This window comes from Ostrinia furnacalis, unplaced genomic scaffold, assembly GCF_004193835.3.
Source record: "Ostrinia furnacalis isolate ACB-3 unplaced genomic scaffold, ASM419383v2 OfSCF5765, whole genome shotgun sequence".
NCBI classification, from domain to species: Eukaryota; Metazoa; Arthropoda; class Insecta; order Lepidoptera; family Crambidae; genus Ostrinia; species Ostrinia furnacalis.
In genome coordinates, this window is record NW_021136004.1 from 374,352 (window position 1) to 399,846 (window position 25,495).

General features: G+C 39.6%; 1 protein-coding gene across 5 annotated transcripts in view; it reads right to left on the reverse strand.

The window, feature by feature from the left end:
* Positions 1-23,068, reverse strand: part of Vps15 (vacuolar protein sorting 15) — a 36,011-nt gene extending 12,943 nt beyond the window's left edge. For 2 of the 5 annotated variants that reach the window (XM_028316580.1, XM_028316581.1), the window contains exons 1-24: positions 22,698-23,068; positions 21,939-22,119; positions 21,218-21,388; positions 20,245-20,433; positions 19,408-19,496; positions 18,169-18,378; positions 16,753-16,993; positions 15,310-15,528; positions 14,440-14,632; positions 13,040-13,149; positions 12,832-12,940; positions 12,236-12,288; positions 11,850-11,945; positions 11,153-11,296; positions 8,812-8,928; positions 7,009-7,143; positions 5,298-5,376; positions 5,109-5,185; positions 3,734-3,867; positions 3,009-3,103; positions 1,628-1,744; positions 872-947; positions 659-754; positions 25-147 (exon numbers count right to left, since the gene is read on the reverse strand). In XM_028316580.1, coding sequence (XP_028172381.1) covers positions 25-147; positions 659-754; positions 872-947; positions 1,628-1,744; positions 3,009-3,103; positions 3,734-3,867; positions 5,109-5,185; positions 5,298-5,376; positions 7,009-7,143; positions 8,812-8,928; positions 11,153-11,296; positions 11,850-11,945; positions 12,236-12,288; positions 12,832-12,940; positions 13,040-13,149; positions 14,440-14,632; positions 15,310-15,528; positions 16,753-16,993; positions 18,169-18,378; positions 19,408-19,496; positions 20,245-20,433; positions 21,218-21,388; positions 21,939-22,119; positions 22,698-22,789 — 3,146 coding nt within the window. In that variant the 5' untranslated portion in view covers positions 22,790-23,068. Of the gene's footprint in view, positions 1-24; positions 148-658; positions 755-871; positions 948-1,627; positions 1,745-3,008; positions 3,104-3,733; positions 3,868-5,108; positions 5,186-5,297; positions 5,377-7,008; positions 7,144-8,811; positions 8,929-11,152; positions 11,297-11,849; positions 11,946-12,139; positions 12,289-12,831; positions 12,941-13,039; positions 13,150-14,439; positions 14,633-15,309; positions 15,529-16,752; positions 16,994-17,643; positions 17,790-18,168; positions 18,379-19,407; positions 19,497-20,244; positions 20,434-21,217; positions 21,389-21,938; positions 22,120-22,697 lie in introns of those variants that run through there. The other 3 variants (XM_028316579.1, XM_028316583.1, XM_028316582.1) reach the window with 3 other exon arrangements.
* Positions 23,069-25,495: the final 2,427 nt, after the last annotated feature.

Here is a 25,495-nt window from a genome sequence, read left to right on the forward strand (position 1 = left end):
GGGACAGCTCGACTTATACGTTACCTGTTGACGTACGCGTGTCCCTGGAACCTGGCCGCGTCCCAAAGCCGCACCGTCCCGTCGTCGGAACATGACCCAAACATGTTCTTACTGGCTGGCAGAGTCACCATTTGGTTCACCCGCGCTCTACGAACGATACAAATTAATTAAACATGTACTCTTTACATAAAATCAAAATAGATAGTGTAGCAGATAGAGATAGGATTCTGTGCACACATAATCGGGCCATAATTATTCCGCACAACCGGATAGTAAAATCGAATGTGTAAATGAATGTTCAGATGCAAAAAGTACAGTAATGAGGGGTTATTTTATTGTCTTGAGTTGGTGGTAAGGCAAGCTATATTATGTCTAAAGAATTTGAATTTCAATTCATTTTCTTACTTTACAGTGGCGCCATCCTGGTGAGTGCCAATGCGATAGCCTTTATACCACTTCAGTGCTCAAGTCAAGACAAATTCAATAGACCTCGTTGCTTTATCGCATTTATTATTCCACTATGTTCAACTGGGTGATATCACCTGGGTGAAGAAAGTGGAATTTTTGGTGTCCTCATATCACCTTCGAACCATATCACCCAGGTGAAATGATCGACGTATGCGGTTATGTGTGTAGCAATCCCTAGAGTTATACTGACTTGTGTTCATGGAGGTACGCTAGCAATTGATTCCCCGGTCTCCAAGACGCGGGAGGAACGATTTCGTCGTTGCCTTCGCCGCCTTCGTCGTGGGTCCTAGTAACAATAAATCAGCATTATTATACAGGGTGTAAACATTTTAGAGTATTCAGATCAAATATGCATATCAGTAATTTTTTTCCTGGAAATTTCAAGATTTTACAAAAAACCAACCTTAATGACTTTTGGAACTTTTGCTGCATACGAGCGGTAAGGTTTCTCAGTTCGGCGCGGCACGGGGCCATGCTATCTGCAATCAAATAACATTTTAGTACAGTACTTTATGGAAGAAGATCATAAAGAGTTTTTAGAACCCAATTTGTGCAAAACAAATTACTTCCAGCCTGCCTGCCAATTTGTAAAGATTTTTTGCATTCAATGTGATATGTGTTTTGTTCATAACGAAAAATAAGATATCTTCTTGTAAATTGTTTCAAATGTTAGTGTTATGATGCTCTTCAATCTGGACTGTTTCATAGTTTTATTATTAGCTTTTTAAGAGATATCTTGGAATTGCCATTCTCACTATAATGCCTCTGGGGTGGTGGTGTTTTTATTGTAATTACTTTCATTCTGTCGGCCGTTTGGTGTAGTGGTTCAGAACGGACTACTATGCCGAGAGGTCCCGGGTTCGATTCCCGGCCGGACAGAAATTGAAATGATGAATTTTAATTTCTGTGACGGGTCTGGGTGTGACTATGTATAATATTTATGTATTTAAAAAAAAGTATACAAGTAGTATATCCGTTAAGCTAGCACCCATAACACAAGCATTAAGTTGCTTACTTTGGGGCTAGCTGGCGCTGTGTGAAATTGTCCAAAGATTTATTTATTTATGTGTACTACCATGTCTACAACCCCTGAGGTGGGCGTTGTTTTTATCTATGACAAAACCACACCATATTAATAAGTCTAGACATTAGCACTCACACTGCACGTAACTGGCGCTGTGTCCCATCTGCGAGTGCGCCGGCGCCGCGGAGGCTGCGTGCGACGCCGCCGCCATAGACGCCGCGCCGGCCGCCGACTGGTTTGTCGATTCCGCTGCTGTTGTCAACAAAACACATAAGGGCTTATTACAAAAAATATCAAAAATAGCTTTGTTTTGTGTGACGTTGAAGGTTTGTTTGGTCGCCTGTGTAAAAAAAATATAGCCCTCAAAAATACAAACAGAAAACACATTATAAAAAACACATAGGAGCCGGGATGAACACTGGATTAAAATTACATTTCCACACCAAACGCTAGTATCTATGGCTATGGAAGAGTCTTCTGGTTACACAGGTTTATAATAAACTTAAAAAAGGCTTCAACATTTTTTTACGATTTGTGTCTTATAGTGAAATAAAGAGATTTTTTTAAACTACTATCTTCTTCTTCTATATAAATAAAAATGAATTGATGTTCGTTAGTCTGATTAAAACTCGAGAACGGCTGGGCCGATTGAGCTGATTTTGGTTTTAAAATGTTTGTCGTAGTCCAGGGTAGGTCTAAACGGTGAGAAAAATTCGAATAACTGCCGGAAAAACCCTAAAAACAGCACTTTTCTTTTTCCCATACAAACTACAGTAGGGCGAAACGAAGTTTGCCGGGACCACTAGTTTGTAATAAAGTTAGACATATTAAGGCTTCTAGCTTTATCGACAACGAAGTTACAGAGGGGTCAAATTACCCGAAATGCTTCGAGAAAAGGATAGTATGGCCGTGTCTTTGTTCTTTGATTAAACTTGTATAAGTGATATTGTTATCAGAGCATGAGCATGAAGCTTTAGAGAAATGATTTATTACTTATTAGCTATGTCCTTGTAGGGTGCATGACTAGCCTACCATTTGATTAAACTGAAATTAAACATTAAACTGTCAAACCACAATGTAATGCAATTTACCTCGGCATATTACAGATGGCGTGCTCCTGCAGGGGAGACCTTTTATTCAATAGCAAAAAAGAAACTTAGTTCAATTCAAATAATACATTGTATTTAAAAATAATATTCCGTGTAAATTAAAAGATAAATTAAAAAAAGAATTTTTACAAAAATGTAAATACTTTTCTACAAAACCTAAACATTTAAATAACTATGAGGCGTATTGTAAATTATACACATTTATCAACCCGGAAAGGGATCCTAAACGTATCAACATGAGGTAGTCAGTATTCTTTGTATGTTTTCACACTTATGCGCACCGTAACGTAAACGCCTCGCAATTGACAGCGCGCGAAAGGCGATACGATGTTGATTCCTTTCCGAGTTGGTAAGTCTGCTATGAACTTTATACTTATGTATCATTAATAGATAAAAAGATAACTGACCTCTGGCAGTGTGATGCTCATGCGACTGGCCGAACATGTGTTGCCATTCTGTGTTCATATGCGTTTCGTGAGACGTCGACGGTTTGTTTGGTCGCCTGTGTAAGAGAAACTTAATATAGACCTCAAAAATGCAGAAAAAAATAAACAAGAAAAACAGATAAGAAAGTATGTAAATTATATTCTAATAAACAAGAAAAAACAGATAAGAAAAAAAAACAAGAAAAAAACAGAAAACAAGTACGTAAAAAGCTTTTCGCTAAGTCGTTAACGCTCGCATTTTAATGAGCAACAAATTACTATTATTTAGCAGATATTTTCACAAAGTGCTGAATAATAAACATTAAATTTTTGAAGTTTATTAAAATTAACACTTTTGAAGTGCTTTATTCTGACTATTATTGACGCAATGAATTGTTTCTTTGTGAGTTTTTGTTATTTTTAATTATTTATTTTTTTAACATCCTTTATTCATATTTTTTCCCCAACAACAATGTACTTTTATAAAAAGGGAAACCTTTCATTGGCTATACTATCAGTCTAAATCCTATAACTAACATTTTTAATGTATCGCTGTTGGTTTCTATAAAATAAATAAATAAAATTAAGAAACCGTACACAAGAAAAAATGTTGTATTTTTATACTTTTTCGATTTTTTATAAAGGCATTAGGGGGTGCAATATAATGCGACTCGAACTTTTTTAAATATTGTCAAAAGTATTATTACCTCTGTTGTGTCGACGTATACATCTTATCCGATACATGAGGCAGTGTGTTGTCGTCAGACCCCACGTCTAGCTGTGATGACTTAGATATACTGGTGTTCGCTAGCACTAGCCTCCCTGGCGCGTCTGTTATGTGCTGAAAGGAAATATGTACTTTAAATAAGACACAACAAAATATGTACCTTAAACATGTTAGAAGAGACACATTCTGACTTAGAGTTAGAAAGAGGGCAGACCGATTGCCGAATTATGCAAATCTCAATACTTAAAAGGCAAATTTCTGTACCCCCAGTGAAAAGGGATCTAACTCGACTTAGATCAAAATTGACTTTATAACATAATGTGAATCTCTGAAAAATTAGCTATTTTTGTATCTAATCGGTATGTTTCTACGACGTATAGAAAAGAAAATAATTTTGTGCCAAATGATACAAGTAAGGCTTTGTGAACCAATTTTGAGTTTTCTTTCGTGTATATTGATACATGTCTACTTTTAACAAAGTGTACCGGAGGCTTCTTTCAATTTTTTATTGTGTCAAGAGGTACGACTCGTGTTACTACTTTTTACACGATTGAAGTTGTTCAGATTGAATTTGTGATTAACAATATAAGATGACTCATATTAATATACACAAAAAAAAAGTGTGGTGTAAAATGATTTATGTCCCATTACATCACTTTACACGAATGTAAAGTTGCCGTGCATGGCGATATAACTGGGTTTTTATTTAATTACGAAAAAACTACATGCTATATTTCCCAAACTGGCACACTGCCTAATTATATCTAACATTACCTTTCACCTAAAAAATATTTCACCAAGTTATCTCTAATAGCGACGAAGCAGGATTTTTTTTAACTTCAAATGCGATTTCCCAAAAATCACCATTTTCGACTTAACTCCGTTTTCACTGGGGGTACAGATTTAAGATATAAATAAAGTAAAAATCTGTTATAGTTCTTGCAACCCACGAACGCGAGTGAGCTTTACTTATGTGTGTAAGTGTATATGCACATAACGACAGTGTAATGTCTATAGTCTGGTCCGTGAGCACGTAGAATTTTGTCCAATGACCTCTAGCTACCCATCCTTATCGCTCGCGCGTAATTATGCTGCTATCGCGCTCGCACACTCACTGCGGGTGCCAGTCGCACAGTCGCGACAGCAATATAATTACGCGCGAGCGATAAGGATGGGTAGCTTGGGGTCATTGGACAAAATTCTACGTGGTCACGGACCGGGCTTTACTAACACTTTTGAAAAACGAACAGTAGCGAGACACCACACATGTAAAGCTCACTCGTCTTTGTGAATTCCAACAACTATAGTAGCCGTGAAACAAAACAGTTTAAAGAACAGTATTATAAAATACATACTTGTGTAGATGATCCCTGTATTTTTATGAGGTGAGCACTCATGGCCAACAGTTGATTCTCTACGTGTTCTGTCATTCCTGAAAGTAAAAACAAAGTATTAAATAGATAAATTATTACTACGCTATTTTGAACCTTATGAAAAATAATTTAAAGACAAAATACGCAAAGAAATAGTTTGTGAAAATTTACCGTCAGATGCTAATCTTCTGAACAGGTTCCTAAGTTGCTGCCCCATTTCCGAATATTGGGGCATTGTACCTTGTTTTACCTGAAAAAAATAAATCTACTTAAAGAAATCTTCAAATAAAATAATACACGTCATAGTTTTTACTTTTATTAAATTCACAATTTTAGCATTTTTTAAAGACACTGTTTTAGTTTTAGTCAATCACCCTGTATAATATGAATACTTCACATTTTACTTATTTCAAAGTTTTAACTAAATTAATCAACAATTATTAAATTAATATATTCTGTAGCCCTTCAAGTATCCGCGTATCGATTAGAGATGAGACGTATTTACTAGAACAGATCCACACACTAGGTATTTTACAGTACTAAGTGGCACCTATTCCAATTTTTAAAATACTTGATCCACGTAGTATTTTTTAAATTACACGATTTCCGACCCTACCATCAAAGTAATAGAGGTTATTATTGCATAATCCGTAGTCGTGTATTACGCACACCGCGTATTTCTCACTAAGTATTTTTTAAATTACACGATTTCCGACCCTACCCTCAAAGTAATAGAGGTTATTATTGCATAATCCGTAGTCGTGTATTACGCGCACCGCGTATTTCTCGCTAAGCTTATGTGCGAACGTAGAGATTCACTCCGTCTCTGTCTGACAAACAAATTTGAGCGCAGGCAGGTGTGAGATAGGAATAGGTGTTTGATGTATTACGTAATTTAAACTCTATTTGTACACAGGTAAGGTTTTGAATATTTTAATTTTTGTTCTCTCTCATCCAGCTCACTCCTTGTTGACTAGCCGGTAAAAAACCAGTTTTTATTCTTCCGACAGGTTTGTTTTGGTTTGTTGTCACGCGTCCGTGATAATTGCATAAATAAAAAATAGAAAAAATTATGTAAATATTTCTATGAAATTGATATCTTTTAAATACGCCAACTTTTAAGTTGACAGTCCTAAGCCTGTTGAAGTATGAAGGGAGGATATCAATCAATCAACAACCAGCAAAAACATTATTATTCAATTTCAAATTGCATTATTAATACTACGACTAAGAGTGGATCTTTTCAAAGAAAATTGTATTTTAAAGTCATAATACGTGGATTAGTCCGCACTAGTCGCGTCAAGTATGGTAAATTACTACGTACTAAGTGGAACAGGTATTTGGATCACGTATTAATAAATACTTGGAATAGGTGCACCTAGTATCAAATTTACCTAGTATAACCCATCTCTAGTATCGATACAGAATAGAAATTAATTGTTGCCGCGGTTTCATACGATCTCTTAGCCTAGGCCAGACCAGACTTTTGTCGACCGATATTTGGGTCGGGCTGTTAATCAGTATGGCCATGTATTCTTCATACAAATTAAAATTGGGCCCAACTATCAGTCGACTAAGGCCCAGAACAGACGGTGAAACGCAACTGCAACGAAACTGCAACTTTGTGATGATTCTGATGAATGAAACTGAAAGTTTCAAACTGGTCGCGTCATGTGTGGTCTCTCAACGGACGCTATGGCAGAAACTTAGATGCAACTCAAAAGTAAATAGCAGTTGCAGTTTCGTTGCAGTTGCGTTTCACCGTCTGTTCTGGGCCTAAGTCTGTTGCCTGCGGCGAGTCTTAGGTTTCACGGGTTATAAAATCTCGCTCATTTTCCAATTTTCATACCAAATAAATATTTTCCTTGTTTTAAATATTTACCTTTAACCTAGTGTTCCTCCGCTCCCTCAGAGTCTGGACTAGCCTGTCGACGTCGCCGTGACGTAGCACCGCATCCAGCACCTTCCTAGGGATCGGATCGGACAGGCTTTCTAGCAGTAGCTCTGCCCTTTCCACCTGCAAAAAGTAGTCAAATGAAGCCACGATAGCCGAATGGTGAAGGAGTCGGACTGGCCGACACGTGATCCGAGGAATTCGGGTTCGAACCCCGCCGCCGCTCGACTATTGTGGTGAGCCCACTCGTGACACAATAGCTTAGTACGAGGGGCTAACGGGACTATTAAAGTCGCGACTGTGCGACGGGCGCCCGCAGTGAGTGTGCGAGCGCGACAGCAACATAATTACGGGCGAGCGATAAGGATGGGTAGCTTGGGGTCATTGGACAAAATTCTACGTGCTCACGGACCAGGCTTTAGTGATTTGTGCAATAAAAATTCGGCAGTGCGATGCAGTCAAAGTCAAAGTCAAAGTCAAAATTTCTTTATTTGTTTAGACTAATAAATAGTTCTTACAAATCGTCATATGCTCTTAAGGAGCCTCTACATGTCTCATAATCTTTTTACCCTACCAGCGCTTCGAGACCAACATTTGGCAAGTGCATCACAAGTTCACAACGGTAGCTTCAAACTTTCATTTGGGTAGCTGATACTAAACAAAAAAAAATAGATAATATGCATAGTTTGTTAATAACTATTGGTCATGGTCATCAGTTCATTCAATCACCACTTCAAGATAACGAACCTCTCATAAAATCAGAAGAAAATGGAGAATTTAGCCTACACTACCCACGATGGCCCGACGGGTTGTAGAAGGTGTGATATTCGGACATTTCTCCTTTAGTAGCCTCTTGCGAGATTCAGGGGGTACGTATGATCCTATTCTATGCTATCGCATCAGCAACTGCAGACGATATATTTTGTCGCCGCGATCCTACTGGTTTCCATGTATTTCTATTTACTTTCAGAAGTGTCGCTAACTAGGAATGGTATTTCATAGAAATCTAAGAAACCTTTATAGTCTTTTTCACGTAAGATGATCCGTATGACACTTCAAGGTTATCCATATTACGCATACTACATATGCAGAATATTTTTGAAAAAATATTTGAATTTTATTAGCAACATAATAAAAAAAAATTAACTACTTGTCTTGAAATATATAGTAAAATCTGAGTCTATTGATTATATTTTAATTAAATACGATGTAAAAATATTTTTATTTAATATACGCAATGTGTGAAACGGAATAGATTTAGTGCTGGGGTATTTCTTGAATAATAAAATCGATTATTTCCGCGGTTCATTAATCGATTGCAGTGAATACTTAGTTATTAAAAACATCATAAAAATCAACTATATTTTTCGATTATTGACTTTAATAAACGCATTGAAAATAAATTAATAGTTTTTAATTTAAAGAAACAGAACCAGTACTTTTTAGGAATCGTTTTTTTGAACACGAACCATGAAATTTGAATATTATCAATAAAAAATTGTTACAATTATATTTGTAATTAAAAAAACATGTTTTTTTGTTAAATAACACCTATACAAAATATTTCTCTAAAAGTAGGTTTTACTAACTCTTCGAAAAAAATCGAAAGATAAATCGCTATGGTTTAGTTATGTGACATCTCTAAATCTTTCAAACTCGAAACGTCATACGGATCATCTTAGGTGAAAAAGACTATAGTGTCGCGACAACACGTCTTTTGCTGCTGCTGCTGCTGCGTGGAGTCACGAATTTATACCTTAATACTACACGATAAAACATAATTATGCTCACTTGTATCAGCTTGTGCTTCAGATGCGGCCATATGAGCGGCAGCAGCTTGCAGTGCACGTCGACTCGGTTGAACAGGCTCGCCACGCACGAAACTAGGCCACACACTTCGTGTCTTATCTACAACACAGAAATATTTATGACCGTTTTCACCATCAATCCCAAAAACAAAATTCCTGTTAAGTGTTACCTACTTAAAAAATAGGGATTGATGGTGAAAACGGGCGTTAGACATAGTTTGAGACCCAGAAACAAACGTAGAATAGATTTTATCCTGATTTTGTCCCAAGCAAAAGCTTTATGAAATTAACAACTAAATAAAAATGCGACAAAAGGTAACCTATGAGTACCTCTATTCTGTCAATTATAAGGATGAAATCTCAATACGATTATACTCGTATGGTAGGCTAGTTTCCTAAAAAATTTTTTTTAGTCCGTCATGTTTAATATCAAAAAATATTGGACACATCGCACCTTCGGTAGAACAAGGGCACAATTGCACTTTTTGCAATTTTACAGGAGAGCTACTTTAAGATTTTTATTGGATTTAATATGGTCTAGCTCTGATAATATTCCTGTAAAGTGGTCCACCTTTGCATGACATAAACTATATACTATATACTTATTACGTGCATTGCTTGCAAGAATAAAAAGCTTTTAGTTTTTTTTATATTAATTTTTATTTCAAGGAGGGGATTCATTTATGCCCTTGTTCCACCAATATCTAAATTATTTTGTAGTTATGACCAATTTGAGCTTTAATTTAGGATGATGTTAGAATAAATATAAGCAGTGTTTTTGCATAAATAATGTATTTTTTTATTAATTTAAAAGTGTGTAGTAACTTCACACAAAAAAAGTGAATAAAACTTAGAGATAACATGACTTTTTAGTATCTATCTATAGAAAAGCGAAAGGTCACTGATTGACTCACTCATCACAAAATGTCAGAAACTATAACACCTACAAACTTGAAATTTGGCAGGTAGGTTCCTTATAGGGTGTAGACATCCGCTAAGAAAGGATTTTACGAAACTCCAACCCTGAGGGGGTTAGACGGGGTACACGCGTACGAAGTCGTGGGCGGCCGTTAGTTCTTTAATCAGCCTTCACTCTTTTGTAACTACTGTTCCAAAACAAATTTACTTAGCAAAACTCTGGAAATATGCTCGTAATTACTTATAAAATAATAGAATTTTAATAAAAATAACTTGAACTTTACAAAAAAATAGTCTCTTTATGTTTTATTCAGTACCTACACTGTTTTTAATTATAACTTAATCCTTTCATAATGGAGTTTTAGTTAAATTGTTAAATTTCTAAGCACATTTTTTGGAATTGCACTCGACTTTAAGACCAAAGAATAAAAAAAATTGGACGGACAAGGGCATAACTGTCTGAACGACTTTTTCCCTCCAATTTTTGAATTACTTACTAGGCATAAGTGTGATAGATGTGGCCTTGTCACTCCAGAAACCAAAAACATTAAAGGGCATATTTACCATTGCGGCGTTAGCGCTCCAAATGACAAGTACTTCATTCCCCGCCGACGGCGCAACTGACCAATGGGACTTTGTCGCGTCAGAACAGGAAAATAAAAGCGCCAATAAGACAAAGCCGCTTTTTGCACCTGGCAGTTTTTTGAAGGAATTAAACGGGTTTCTTTGTCTCTCTAGTTGAAAACACATTTTTAAAGTATTTCTGCATACTTAACTCATTTTTGCAATTTTTGACAATTGTGCCCTTGTTCTACCGAAGGTGCGACATATATTTTTATTTGTCAATCTAACAAATAATTACATAGTTATGGTGCGTTGAAGTTCCGCACGACGTCACAACGTGCGGCACTTTTATGCACGCATTGACGTCACGGGCCTCTTCTTATGAACGTTGGCGCGCTTTATCTCTTTCAATTTTCATTAGTTTGAAAAAGTGAAAAATACGTGTAGAGTATTTTTTGATAAGTTAACTGACGGACTAATTAAAACTCTTGCTTTTTGACCCAGGAAACATCCCTATTACCATTTGATGAGAGCGAGAGCAAAAACGGAAATGGATAGTGTGGCCGTGTGTACAGGTGTAATTATCAGACATTTTAGTCGGTTCGATTTCCAAAAGTGGCAAACACATTTTCGGAAATCTTTTAATCTTTTCAATAATAAAGAAATGTTTTCTTTGAGTTACATTTTCTATCTCTAGTATTAAGAGTACTTTCCCTTCAGGTGGCATTATAAAATTTCAACCTGTATAGTGTGAGGTGTTGTCGAGTCGACTGTACAATACATACACGGCCTTTTTATTAAGAACATAAAGACTATATTAGAACAGCGCTGTTCCTACTTACCCACAAGTTAGGATGTGCCAAGTACACCGCGCTTTCAGCAACTAAGTCGCATAGCGCCTGTTTTGGCAGCAGTCCCAATTCTGCCAAACTGCTGGTGGCTCTTAACGCCTTGGCTATTATCCACTCGGACTGGTCTGTTAGGCCCTGAAATAAAAAATAGTTTAATAACTGTACACGAAGTAGACACAATCGTAAATATATGATGCAAGTCATATTTGAGTTAAGGGACATAAAAGTGAACAAGATATCAAATGTAAAAAATATAATATAGCGAGAAAACAGCTTACAGAGCATTATAGTTATTTTAAATTTTAAAAAGACCAAATAGTTGCAAAAAACGGTTCTGTTACGTCACATCACGCATATCTTGTTATCACACAGTGTTGCTGCTAGTGACATCTCGCTGGCTCAGTCCTTTGTTGCTCTATTCTGCTAGGAATATTAACTTTATGATTAGGTACACCATACTGTTGACGTCATTGAGAATACATTTTTTTAAATACCTTCGCGATGAAAACTTTCTGTACGGATTCCATATTATTATTCTGTTCTGTACGTAGTACATGTTATTATTTTGTTCTGTTCGTAGTACATTTATTCTGCGGTGAGTCACACGAAGAAGCACAAGAAGCACCCTCGGAGCGCATCCTCCTTGTGGAGGGGCGCCGCGTGCGAGTGACGTCACAGAGACACTCACCTGCTGCAGCAGCGGCAGCAGTATGGGCGAGGCGTGGTGGCCGACGTACGCGGCGACGCCCACCACGCGGTCGAAGAAGCACCCTCGGAGCGCCGCCTCCTTGTGGAGGGGCGCCGCGTGCGAGTGACGTCACAGAGACACTCACCTGCTGCAGCAGCGGCAGCAGTATGGGCGAGGCGTGGTGGCCGACGTACGCGGCGACGCCCACCACGCGGTCGAAGAAGCACCCTCGGAGCGCCTCCTCCTTGTCGAGGGGCGCCGCGTGCGAGTGACGTCACAGAGACACTCACCTGCTGCAGCAGCGGCAGCAGTATGGGCGAGGCGTGGTGGCCGACGTACGCGGCGACGCCCACCACGCGGTCGAAGAAGCACCCTCGGAGCGCCGCCTCCTCCTTGTCGTTGAGGAATGTCACCATGTGGGATAGGATCACGTCATTTGCTGGAATATAAAAAAGATATATTACACATAGAGATATCGAGAGATGCCAACTAATGCGCTGAGTTTGAAACTTAGTGTCGCATTAGAAATTGACACACACAAAGTAATCAAAATATGTGCTCATTATCCACTGGGGTACCAGTACTCAACGTTCGAATAATCTTTAGTACTACGCAAGCAATGTAAACTGTTTAAAATGTGTTCTGTTTTTGGGCATATTGTTGCGATACCGGCCCCGCCCCTTTGTCACATCTCCCTTTAGTTTCTGTGATCTGTAGCTTTACACGATAAACATCAAACAAAAAGGATTGTTATTTTGCTGTATCTAATTGATAGAGGCTGACAAAGGAGACCGAGTTTCTTCCGCCACTTCTTCTGAACACCAGCCCATATGTTGTCCCGAAGTGGTGGTAGAGCAAGGTATATTTGGGAAGTGTATAAGCGCCCTGAAAAGGACCTAATTACTGAATACAGGCAGACATTATGACTTCGCTTCTACAGTCAAAAGCAACAACTATAATAAATAACCTCAAATAATTTTACCTTTTTGTTTGCCGAAGAATATACAAAGTTTTGTGATTCCATTGTCGACCAGCGCTCGCTTGACGACCGCTTGCGAATCGGTCAGCAAATACGATACTGTTGAACGGACCTGAAAATTTTGTTCATTTTTATAAAGCAAAAGTAAGTAATTAATTATTTTCCATTTATTTATACATATTATTTGATTCATACATTGATCTGTTCTTACCATTTCATGTAATGCTGAAAGTTCTGTTTCGTAGTTTATATTGGTTGCTTCCTTGTCGACCATGTTTTGAGTCTGATCCAGGAATCTGACTGCTGTTTCTGCCAATTTTGCTGCATCAAAAATAAAATGTTATTAACAAATGTTTCAATTTAATGACAGATTAGAGTTTCCTCTGGGACATACTTGGCCTTCACTGGGTAGGAGGGGTGACATATGACGTGACAGAGCATACAAGTCTGAAGCACATCTGAAGTCTCGCTGACGTTTGACGTTACAAAAACCACCCACTCAGGAACTAACTCAGTTATGCGCTAGACCTGTAAAGTCCGGTCGCCGAGCATGTAGAATTTCATCCAATGACCCCAAAGCTACGCATCCTTATCGCTCGCGTGTAAATATTGCTGTCGCGACGGGCGGCCGCAGTGAGTGTGCGAGCGCGACAGCAATATAATTACGCTAGTCATATCTACTCACCTATACTGTTAGCGTAGGCTATCCGTACAGGTACCGCGGGGTCCTACTCAGGGAACACATTGCAGTCTGCTTTAGGCAGGTTCCGTACCATGAAGAAATTATTGTTCCTACCAATCTATGGCACCTATGTTGCAGTGGGCCATATTAGCTCGTAGAGCTGATGGCTATTGTTGCAGAAAAGTTTTCGAGTGGCGATCACGGGCCGGAAAACGTAAAAGTGGACCGACGATCTGGTTAAAGGTCGCGGGAAGTATCTAGAGGCGGTTGTTGTGTAAATCTTTAGGGGAGGCCATTGTCCAGCAGTGGACGTCATTTGGCTCATCATCATCATCATCATCTCAGCCATAGGACGTCCACTGCTGAACATAGGCCTCCCCCAATGCTTTCCATGTTGCCCGGTTGGTAGCGGCCTGCGTCCAGAGACAGTGTCATTTGGCTGAAAAGAACGAATGAACGAACTTACCTATACTGTTAGCGTAGGCTATCCATACGGGCACCGCGGGGTCCGTAGCTCTAGGGGCTAGTTCCGGTAGGATATACTCAGGGAACGTTGCAGTCCGCTTTGGGCAGGTTCCGTACCATGAAGAAATTATTGTTCCTACGAACTATAGCTGGGGCACATAGCTCGTAGAGCTGAGGCCGTTGGGGCAGAAAAGTTCTCGAGTGACGACCACGGGCCGGGAGACGTAGTGTGGGCAGGCCTCCTAAATGGACCGACGATCTGATGAAGGTCGCGGGAAGTATCTAGATGCGGTCGTTGTGGAAATCTTTAGGGGAGGCCTTTGTCTAACAGTGGAAGTCATTTGACTTATGCCCGTTTTCACCATCAATTAAAAATCCTGTCATGTGTTACCATAGGGGTCACTTAAAAAATAGGGATTGATGGTGAAAACGGGTATAAAACGAACGATGTACGATGGACTCACCTATACTGTTAGCGTAGGCTATCCGTACGGGCACCGCGGGGTCCGTAGCTCTAGGGGCAAGCTCCGGTAGGATATACTCAGGGAACACGTTGCAGTCCGCTTTGGGCAGGTTCCGTACTAGGCCGACGCATTTCGCCGCGGTACATACGGCCGCGGCGCGGACGCGGGACACTGAATCGTGGGACAGGTGGATCTGTGGGATAAAAGAACAGTGTAAAAGCCTGTTTACAAAATATAAATGAGTTTTATGAGTTTTTATGACTTTTAGGGCATTTGATACCCTATAGAAGTCATTTAGTTTTAAGGCAATTGCAATTTCCGTCCCCGGAACGCTCCCGGAAATACCTGTTTTTCGTGCTTTACAGTCTCATCATTGCATCATATTGTTGAGATCGTATGACTAAAACTATTTCAGCTTATACTCGTATTTCTTGGCACTATGCGAATTTCAGTGGCAGTTAATCTGAATTGGCGCTGGTGTCAGCTGTCATTTGGTTCGCCTTTTTTATAGAAAATACAGATGCGTACAACTGTAAAATACTCACCGCTCGTGGCCAGATGGTAAAGTTTAGACAGGCAACACTAGGAAGTTATACTGAAACTCCCATATAAGGTAGGATAGGTAGGTCTGTCACGGACCTTACGACGTCACTCGTGACGCAACGAGGATCAGGCCCTCGCTGCGGGCCCGGCTGTCTCGCTCGGGGCTGTGACACTGGCCACTCACCACGTAAGGCAGGATGCGGTCCAGCACGGTCTCCTCGGAGCAGCAGCTTGGAGGTGCAGTGACGTCACTCGTGGCGCGACGAGGATCAGGCCCTCGCCGCGGGCCCGGCTGTCTCGCTCGGGGCTGTGACACTGGCCACTCACCACGTAAGGCAGGATGCGGTCCAGCACGGTCTCCTCGGAGCAGCTCTCGCACAGCAGCCGCAGGATCTCGAGGCTGCGCAGCTTGGAGGTGCAGTGGTGCAGGCCGCGCGCGCACGACGTCACGAGTGACGCGACGAGGATCAGGCCCTCGCTGTCAGGCCCTAGCTGTCTCGGTTCCGGCGCTTTCTCTTCTTCTTCTTCGTAGTCTGATACGTTGAGCTGTGGAAGGATAAGATATTATTTCTGTCTCTTTTTCTTTATCCCCTACCCATCCATCCGCACTTTCTCTCCTCCCTCCCTTGAGCCTATAACTTGCCCTTCCTACCTCTTCCAATATCTTGCCCTCTAGTCTCCTACACCTCTTCTCTCTCTCTCTCCTCTCTATTTATCTCTTTCCACCCTTCCCCCTATTAAATCTTTTAAAGTGTCCTAATTGAAATAATAAGGAATTTGATTTGAAGTAAGACTTATCATCGCGCGAATCAATCGCCTCGTTCACTCACTCGCAAAATCACTTGAAACCTTTGTTACAGTTAAGCTTTTACATATACAAATACATTTGTTTTTATTTCATTCAAAAATACCAAGTAGTTTTGATTTTATAGGCATTCAAAGTTCGCTAAGATATCGAGTACCGCCGACGGTCACGTGACCCCGCGTGACGTACATTCACAGTGTCCGCTCAGTAGAAAACGGATATAAACATACTTAAATACATTTTTTCTTGTAAATACATACATATTATACATATTAACACCCAGACCCATCACAGAAATTAAAATTGAACCAAACCCAAACTGGATGCGATTGTGTCGTTTTATTGCGAAGTACCTTTCAGAGCCATCTTCAGACCCTGATTACTATATAGAATTGAAGTACTCGTCAATACAAAACGAACGAGCCCAAACTCGATGGAGTTAAGTCGTTTTATTATGGAGTTCCTATCGCCACCTTCCAGCTCCATCATCAGATCAGCTCCATGTCATCATAATATTGCATGGTCATCCAATTTACATGTGTATGCGAAATTTCAGCTTAATCGGTTGCCTGGAAGTGGGTTTTAATTCAGCTTGCAAGATTCCACCCATACAAATTTGAGCCAGTCACTATAAAATGACGTCACGCGCATAAAATGGCGGGCCGGCCGCCGCCCCCACCTTTAAAATTCAATATCTTGGAAACTAATTGACGTATCGAAATAATTCTTTCACGTGTATTTTTTATTTTTAACAGAGAATTCAGAAAGCTAATAAACAAAATTAGTGAACATTCTTCATTGCGCTGATCAGTTAGCGCCATTGACTTTTACACTAGTGCATGACATGAATTTAGTAGCCACTGGCGCCAACTGGTGAGAAAAGTCTTGTAGTTTATATTAGAAAGTCCATATTAAAAAAAATATTCTCGTTTTTTCTGGAGACAAAATCTGAAAGGCTTTCTTACCTTCAACACTTTGAAGTCATCCTTCATCAACGCATCAATGCTCGCAGCGCCCTGCTGTTCCGTGGTCTCGTCCACCAGATCTTGATAGTTCTTGGCGTCGGACGGCTGAGTGAAGATCTTGATGATGTTCCGTATATCCTGATGGATACGCAGGATCTTCTCGTCTGGAGGCAGGATCGGCTGCGCCGAGAATATCAGCATGTAGGACTGGAGGAAGGAGTAGAAGTACTCTGGGAATAGCCTGTGGAAAAGAAAAGTGAGTGAGTATTCTGTTTATGTTTATATTATGTTGTAAATTCTGTTATGTGGAACGACAATCAGGTATCAATCATTGCTCAAAAAGATTGAGGGAAACACTTAAATGCGGGAAGCACCTAAATGCGGGCAGCGTAAGACCGGTTCTTTTATTCCCTTCGAAGTCGGGGGGCTCGCTCAAAGGCCGTAGCCTGAGACGGAGACGCCGACGAAAGTCCAATTTTAGGACAATAACTCGCAGCTGCCTCTTTCAATCGCCCAAGAGGATACCATCGGGTTAGGCCCCGCTCTTCTAGCGGGGAGAGTCCCACATAACACACTGACCGTCCCCATAAACCAGCAAAGTATTTCCCGACAAAAAAGACCGGCCCTTGTGGAAATCCTTGGGGGACTTTTGTCTAGCAGTTGACCATATCTGTTTTCTGGCATTCTGATCTGACGCTTTATGTAAGCAACAATATGTATTGTTCAGTTGTTTATTTCTCTAAATAAGGCCTCGCCCACACTAGCGCAAGTGAGTGTGCGAGCGCGACAGCAATATCTCTAGCTGCTCGGCGATCGGACTATAGCTATTTTTATCTTTTTTAAACCTTAAGACAGTGGGATAAGGTTGAAAGTATGGTATAATAGACTTACTTCCCCCTCGCCTCATCCAGATACAGCTCGGCGCTCCGCCTGTCCTTAGGGCTCCGCTCAGTCATGGAGTGCAATAATTCCCTCAGCTGAGGGTCGCTGCCTTCTGGGAGCGTCATGGTACTGGGGCGATCCTCGACGTTGCGGTAGGCTAGCTATATTTATCTTTATTAAACATTAAGACAGTGGGATAAGGTTTAAAGTATGAGGGTATTAATAGATTTACTTCCCTCTCGCCTCATCCAGATACAGCTCGGCGCTCCTCCTGTCCTTGCCGTTGCGGTAGGCTAAAGTCCGGTCACACAGCACATAGAATTTTTTGTCCAATGACCCCAAGCTCGCACCCCACTGCGACCGCCCGTCGCACAGTCGCGACAGCAATATAATTACGCGCGAACGATAAGGATTGGTAGCACGGGGTCATTGGACGAAATTCTATCTGCTCGTCGACCGGACTATAGATATTTTTACCTTTTTTAAACCTTAAGACAGTGGAATAAGATTTAAAGTATGGTATAATAGACTTACTTCCCCCTAGCCTCATCCAGATACAGCTCGGCGCTCCGCCTGTCTTTAGGGCTCCGCTCAGTCATGGAGTGTAATAATTCCCTCAGCTGAGGGTCGCTGCCTTCTGGGAGCGTCATGGTACTGGGACGATCCTCGCCGTTACGGTAGGCTAGTAAGCCGGGCAAGTCCAGCGCTGGGGTACCGTCGTTCCAAAGTTCTAGGAGCGCACACCTGCAATATAAAATTAAAATTTGATATTTTATAGTGCGCCATCTAGTCCCAAGACTTGGAGCGAGATCAAACACATAGCTCAAGACCGAACGCGATGGAGGACTGTTGTGGACGCCCTCTGCCCCATCTAGGGGACATAGGACCATAAGTCAAGTAAATCTAGTCCCAAACTAAGCAAAACTTGTATTATGGCTTTCGTTCGTTCGTTCGTTTCAGCCAAATGACGTCCACTGCTGGACAAAGGCCTCCCCCAAGGTTTTCCACAATGAACGGTCCTGCGCTGCCCGCATCCAGGCTCTTTGGCATTATGGCTTTGTTTTGATTTATTAACTTGCAAAATTTAAAAATGTTTTACAGTATTATTGATGCCAACTTAGCCTAGGTGCAGGCCACCGATTTATAGTTGGCCGATAGTTGGGTCGGGCTGTTGATCAGTATGGAGATGTATGAAAGTGCGCACATTACACCGATTTGTTATCGGTCGATTCTTCATACAAATTAGAATCGGGCCCAACTATCGGCCAACTAATTTTTATGCACCCAATTTTTTTTTATTGTCCCATGGAAAGCTAAGTTGATAAGCTACTTATATGAGTCGTCAAGTAATGTCGTTAACGCCAAACATAGGAATACTTGTGGTTAAGGCAATTAGCAAAACCTACTTGTTAATCGACTTTTTATTGATACAAATTAGTGGTTACGAGTAGTTTAAATACAATTATCGTTTCTGTAGATGTTGTATTTTCTATTTCTAGATAAACTACAGCCAATACACCATATACTCGTAGTATACAACTTACCGTATACGTTTCCTCTTTGCAATGGAGGGAAGTCGAACCTTAACTTCGAACTCCTCCTATGTTCTTCTGATTAATTTCGTTGCGAGTCCAATGACAGTTTAACTTTCCCCCGGACAAACTTGACCTCATTGGTTGGGTTTTTATGGCGGTCAAGCTGTAGATCCTGGCTACACAGGAGTTGCAGCGGTGGGAACGAGAGGTGGGAATAGTCCTGCAGTATACAACTTACCCAGCTGAGAAGATGTCCATACTCGGCACGAGCTCGCCTACTTTACAAGGCGATTCGCTTAGCAAGAGGCCACCGCTTTTGTCATCACTCTACAAAAGAAAATGTTTTATTTAAAACGCTATTTTGACAACATTTTACGGCTTAGATTTTACGTCTCTCTCTCACAATGATGCCAACAATTCATTACATTACAAACGCATTTAGTACATGGTAATGGAGAATAAACGAAGTTGTTAAAAACCATAATCTCAGTGAGGGCTATCGTTTTCATACTTAACTAACATTTGGCACCACTACTGACGAGTGACTGGACCTTACTCTACAGTGGCGCCAACTAGTGAATGAAAATACGTTAGCTCTCGTACTTTGTTACAGTTTGTTTATTAATTTATAAATATTATTGTCTTTGCAGAAATCGGTAGGTACAGTCAGCGCCAAATAGTTCGTAACACCCAAAGTAGCCAAAAAGTTCGCATCACGTCTTTCAGTTGGAATAAAGTTGTGTTGTCAACTATTTGGCCACTTTAGGCGGGTTAACGCTGCTGTAAGAACATGGAAGTTTCTGAAATTTGCGCAGGAATCGGTCGTCGTCGTTTCAGCCAAATGACGTCCACTGCAGCACAAAAGCCTCCCCCAAGGTTTTCCACAAAGACCGGTCCTGCGCCGCCCGCATCCAAGCACCTCCCACGACCTTCACCAGATCGTCAGTCCACCTACCTAGCGGGAGGCCTGCCCACACTACGTCTTCCGGCTCTTTTATTATATTTAATTGTAATTTTATTTTGTACCTCCATCAAATAAATACTTTTTCTTTCTTTCTCTGGTTATACTGCTTACCATAGGTCTATTATTTGGATCAGGCGCTCTCACGAATCTCTCAGGCGCCACGTAGCAGAGCCTGCGTCGAGACGTGTCGAAGAAATAACTGAAGTCTGCCGGGTTGTCGTCGGGGAGAAACGTCGGCTTGAACGACGCAATGTCGGTGAGAAGCACCCACAGCCATGACGTCACCATTATGTTCTCGAGCTGTGGAAAAATAAGCTTTATTAGCTAGAAATAGATCATAAATGATGGTATAGGGGTGTTGAAGTTTAGTCAAAAAGATGTCCTGCAAAATAATATCATCATAATATTATGTTCGATAAAGATTAAGTCGGCTTGAACGACACGATGTCGGTGAGAAGCACCCACAGCCATGACGTCACCATTATGTTCTTGAGCTGTGGAAAAATAAGCTTTATTAGCTAGAAATGGTATAAAATGAAATGACGAACAAAGGATGTGCTAATTAATTATTATAAAATTTTATTTCGTGTCCAGAAATGAACGTGTAAAATGATAGATTTTTTATTATGTCAATATTTTATAAAATTTCATTTCGTGATATGAGAAATCGAATAAATGCAGTGGAAATTTCCGTGTTGTTAATGACCCAAATTTTATATACCTAGCGGAAGGAATATGTATTAACTTTGTAATTACCAAATAATGACTTACCAGTGCCACTTTTATAAAGACTATGGAGAGAGACATACTTTCACGGTGACTAAAGTCACCTGTGCGCGCGCGCCTTTACGTAAGTATTTAATACTGAGTTACATTTCTTTTTTTTTTTCAAACTGAAATTCACCCAAGTCATAGACAAAACCTAATTCCTGGTAATGGAGACATGTAAAGTGCCCCTTATTAAGGGCTACCTATTCTTTTTTTTTATATTTACTATATTCTGACGTTCATAAGTGCCACTTGTGGTCTAAACTGAATAAATATTTTTAATTTTGATTTTTATTTTAATCCCAAATGTAAATACCTTAATATCCCCATGGCAGATCCCCAGCTTATGCATCCGGTGCAACGCATACAGCACTTGGAAGGTGATCCACTTCTTCTCGAGGGCCGTGAGGAAGGGCCGCGTGGACATGCGGTCGTACACACTGTATTTGCAATACTCGCGCATGAGAAGCCCTGCTTTGTCTGTGAGCTGAAATAACGTTAAAGTTAGCAGATTACTGTGAGAATATTATTTTCTATGTTAAAGGCTTAAAAAACAGATTACTTAAATCTTAATTATTCATTCATAGAGTTTAGATTATTAGTTCATTCATAGAATTTAGATTTAGATCACAAGAATTTTAAGCATTAGTATGAAACTATGAATTTTTATATTGTTAACTGGAGCAATGAAACTTTTATTAAAAACTGCTTTTAAAGATTTAGAAAGAAAATGTAATAAACTAATAGACAGATTAGAACTTTTGCATGTGTAATATTCATGTGTTACTGGAATGATTTGAAAAAACTGCTCTTTTCAATTAAACAAATTAGAGGGTAGGTAAAAATTACTGATGATTTTATAATAACGTGTTTAGAACCATAATTGATATTTACAAATTTGGACCTAGTAGGTAGTCTTTAGGGACCTGATAACAATTACTGACTAAATTAAATAGGTCTCAAACTTTTTATGTATAAACTAAAAATTAAATCAAAGGAAAATTGTAATAAGTGGGTAGTTTACACAAAATTCTTACAATAACTCTCTGGAATGGCAAGCAATTGAAGGCCGAAGCCAACTGCTCTTTGATCTTCAGGATCCGCTCCTTATGTTCTGCCAGCGGCAGCGATGGGTCATGCACCGCAAACACCTTGACCACGACCAGGCCCTCGCGGGATCTCGCTCGAGCCACTTTGAGGAACCTCGTAGAGCCCAAGCTGTAAAAATTTATATTTATTTATTTGCAAGTATCTTCTGAGGTTCTGAATACAACTACTGGGCTATATTAGCACAAATGGTTTTGATAGAGCCATTGTATGTGATTATTTAAAAAACATAAGAAATTTCAAAAGTTTTAAAACTACCCTCATAAAAATGCAGGCTGAGGAAAAGAAATTTGCTTAAAATATTTTACTATGAACATTTTTCTGCTACTTATTCTTTACTGATTGTTTATTCTTTACCATGTTTTACATCAGTTCATAATAATTACCATGTGGGTATTTATTTACTTAGTAAGGTAGTTAAAAATTAAACGGCATTTTTCTATCATAAAATAAAGGCCTTTAGAGCCAGTTTTGAAGCTAACTAATCACTTTTTGATTATTTAGTCAAAGTAAACATTTAATTTGGTCAATGATAAGCTTGTATGACTACTTTTAATTAGTTTGGAGATACAGTTAATTATAAACGCTCATATATTTGCTCATTATAAAGTAAATAGTGGGTAGGTAAGTTTTGTTTCATCATTATAACAAAGGAGTGGTCGTTTTTATCTACAGTCGAAATAGCGTACCTCTGATCAAAGGACAAGTCAACATGGTCGCTCAGGTAGTGCTCCACGGGGTATATTTGCGACGGAGCGACACCCACAAGCTGATTACCCATTATATTCCAAGTAATTAAATAAAAATATAACGAATTACACTTGTCACATCACTTTCACCAGTTTAACTTTGAAAATTTGTAGCAAACCAATACTTTTCTTTGTCTATTACAACAAACGCTAAAGATTGTTGTGCTTGAAAAATCACACGATGCCCGCAGATTTTTTTAACACAATTTTTTGTTTTCAAAACACGAAACTGAACGAACAGCTGTAATATTTTTGACACAACTGTGCGCAACAATAATGACAGTGACACTAGTGAGGTGCAGAGATGTGATTGAAAAATCGAGTCGAAGAGAAGCGGATAATATTTAATTATCTAAAATGAACCCTGTACTGTTTGTTTAATTATTATATTCAAGCGTAAAGTACACAAATCTTTATGTACAGTAATCCATATCATGCTGCCAACTTAAGTATGTTGGTTCTAATACAATACAAGTACATCCGGCATAAATTACGTTTGCAGATAATCGACCAATTTAAGACGAAGAGAGAACTTAAATAAATAAGATACTCAATCAATACTCAATACGTTTATTGCTTTCTCAATAGTACCTACATAAGTAAATGACCTCAATGAGTAAATAAGAAAAGTATATAGCCTGACCAGGAACATAAAAACCCTGGCATAGAGGCGCGTCAATTGCATTTGATAGTGCAACACTGAGTACAGTCGTACCTGTGTTAAATTAATGGGCTAAATTTATGTATCAGGATTCAGGATTACGGGCTAATTTGATATTTTCATAAATTAACGAAAAAATATTATTAAAGGTAACCTGGTTTAAATAAATTAAATGAAATCATCAATCGAGCTAGTAGGATTTATTTTATTATTCATCAATAATCAAATTCAGAACTTGAATATTCAACTGCAATGTCTGCTCATGAACGCTTCAAACTCGGTACTTCTTTCCCAATTCCATAAAATTCAAAACTGAGAAAGTGACAAAAAACTTTGAAATAGGTAGTTGAAACAAACTACAGCTAATTTTCATAGTGGACTGTACTATACGATAAACATGTCAGTCAATTTGACAACCTTTGTCGGAAACATTATTCAATGAAAATATTGTCCGAACCCTTNGGGGAAGGCGCTCTTCAGCACACCCGGCTAAAGAGAAATGACATACCGAGCCTACATAAAAGATTTACCACCTGACATCAAGAGAGTCGTGTGAAATGAATTTTCACACAAGTATGGCTCTCGAAGAAAACATAATCTGAGGAATCAACCAAAGAAGTGGCTTATTGTTGAAAAACAGATTGCCATGAAGCAGAATCATCAAAAAAAAATTGTGAAGAAAACACTAATCCCGGTTTTCAACATCAATCCCTAATTTTAAAGAGACCTAGGGGGGGTCATGTGTTACCATAGGTGGTAACACATAACAGGTGTTTTGTTTTCATAGGGGTCACTTAAAAATTAGGGATTGATGGTGAAAACGGGCATAAACCCATGATTAATAAAAGTTACACCCTAGTTGCTAAAATCAAGTGGCAGTGGGCGGGGCACATAGCTCGTAAAGACGATGGCCGTTAGGGCAGAAAAGTTCTCGAGTGGCGAATACGGGCTGGAAGACGTAGCGTGGGCAGGCCTCCTACTAGGTGAACCGACGATCTGGTGAAGGTCGCGGGAAGAGCCTGGATGACTGCAGCGCAGGACCGTTCATTATGGAAAACCTTGGGGAAGGCTTTTGTCCAGCAGTGGACGTCATTTGGCTGAAATGACGACGAAGACACCCTAGTTGAACTCTGGCTTGAATTGTCATTTAGTATGGAAATATCATTTTAATCCAGAGTTCATCCTAGGTGTAACTTTTTATTAATAAGGGAGAAGTTTACAGTTAGCCTAGCCGCAGACTACAGGCCGGATTCTAATTTGTATGAAGAATTGGCCGATTCCAAATCGGTGTATTGTGCTTTCATACATTTCCATACTGATAAACAGCCCGACTCAACTATCGGCTAGCTAAAAGTCGGTGGCCTGCGCCTAGGTTTAAATAACGGATTCGGAATTTTCAGTACACACTTCTCTTACGCCTGTTTCCCTTATTCAATCTGTGTCCAAATCAGGATTGCAACTATCTTTGAACATGTTTTCCGATCAATCCATATTTTTGATGCGTAACCGCACCCTTATTACTATCACACCTTAATATTGTTTAAATAGTGTTATAAACAATATGAAAATGTAAAAAATACATCGAAAAACAGTTGACGGACGGATTTGGATTGAATATAGAAAACGAGCATTAGCTGACGAACAATACAACCCACAAAAGATCAGGGTCCTAGGCAAAGTAATATACGTCGTGACAGATCTGATTCCGAAATCGCTTTCCTCCGATTTTTTTTCTCCGTGACACAATTTCAAAATTCAATCTATCACAAATAAATGTTACTTTGTTTAGGATGTCTGGTGAAAAACTCAGGAGTTGGTGAGTAATGAATTTGGCGTAAGATAATGTGCATACACATTATCTTAAAAATCGACAAACTTAACTGTTCTAGCATGAATCTACACCAAAGAAAAAATAATAAAAAAATAAATTGGTACACGACACCTACAAAATGTCGTCACGGTGATAACTACCGTTATTGGCAGATAATACGAATAAGGGGAAAATTGTATTACCACTGAACCAAAACTAGAGCTAGACAAAAAAACTTCAGCCACCAGCCTGTTTCAACATCATCTT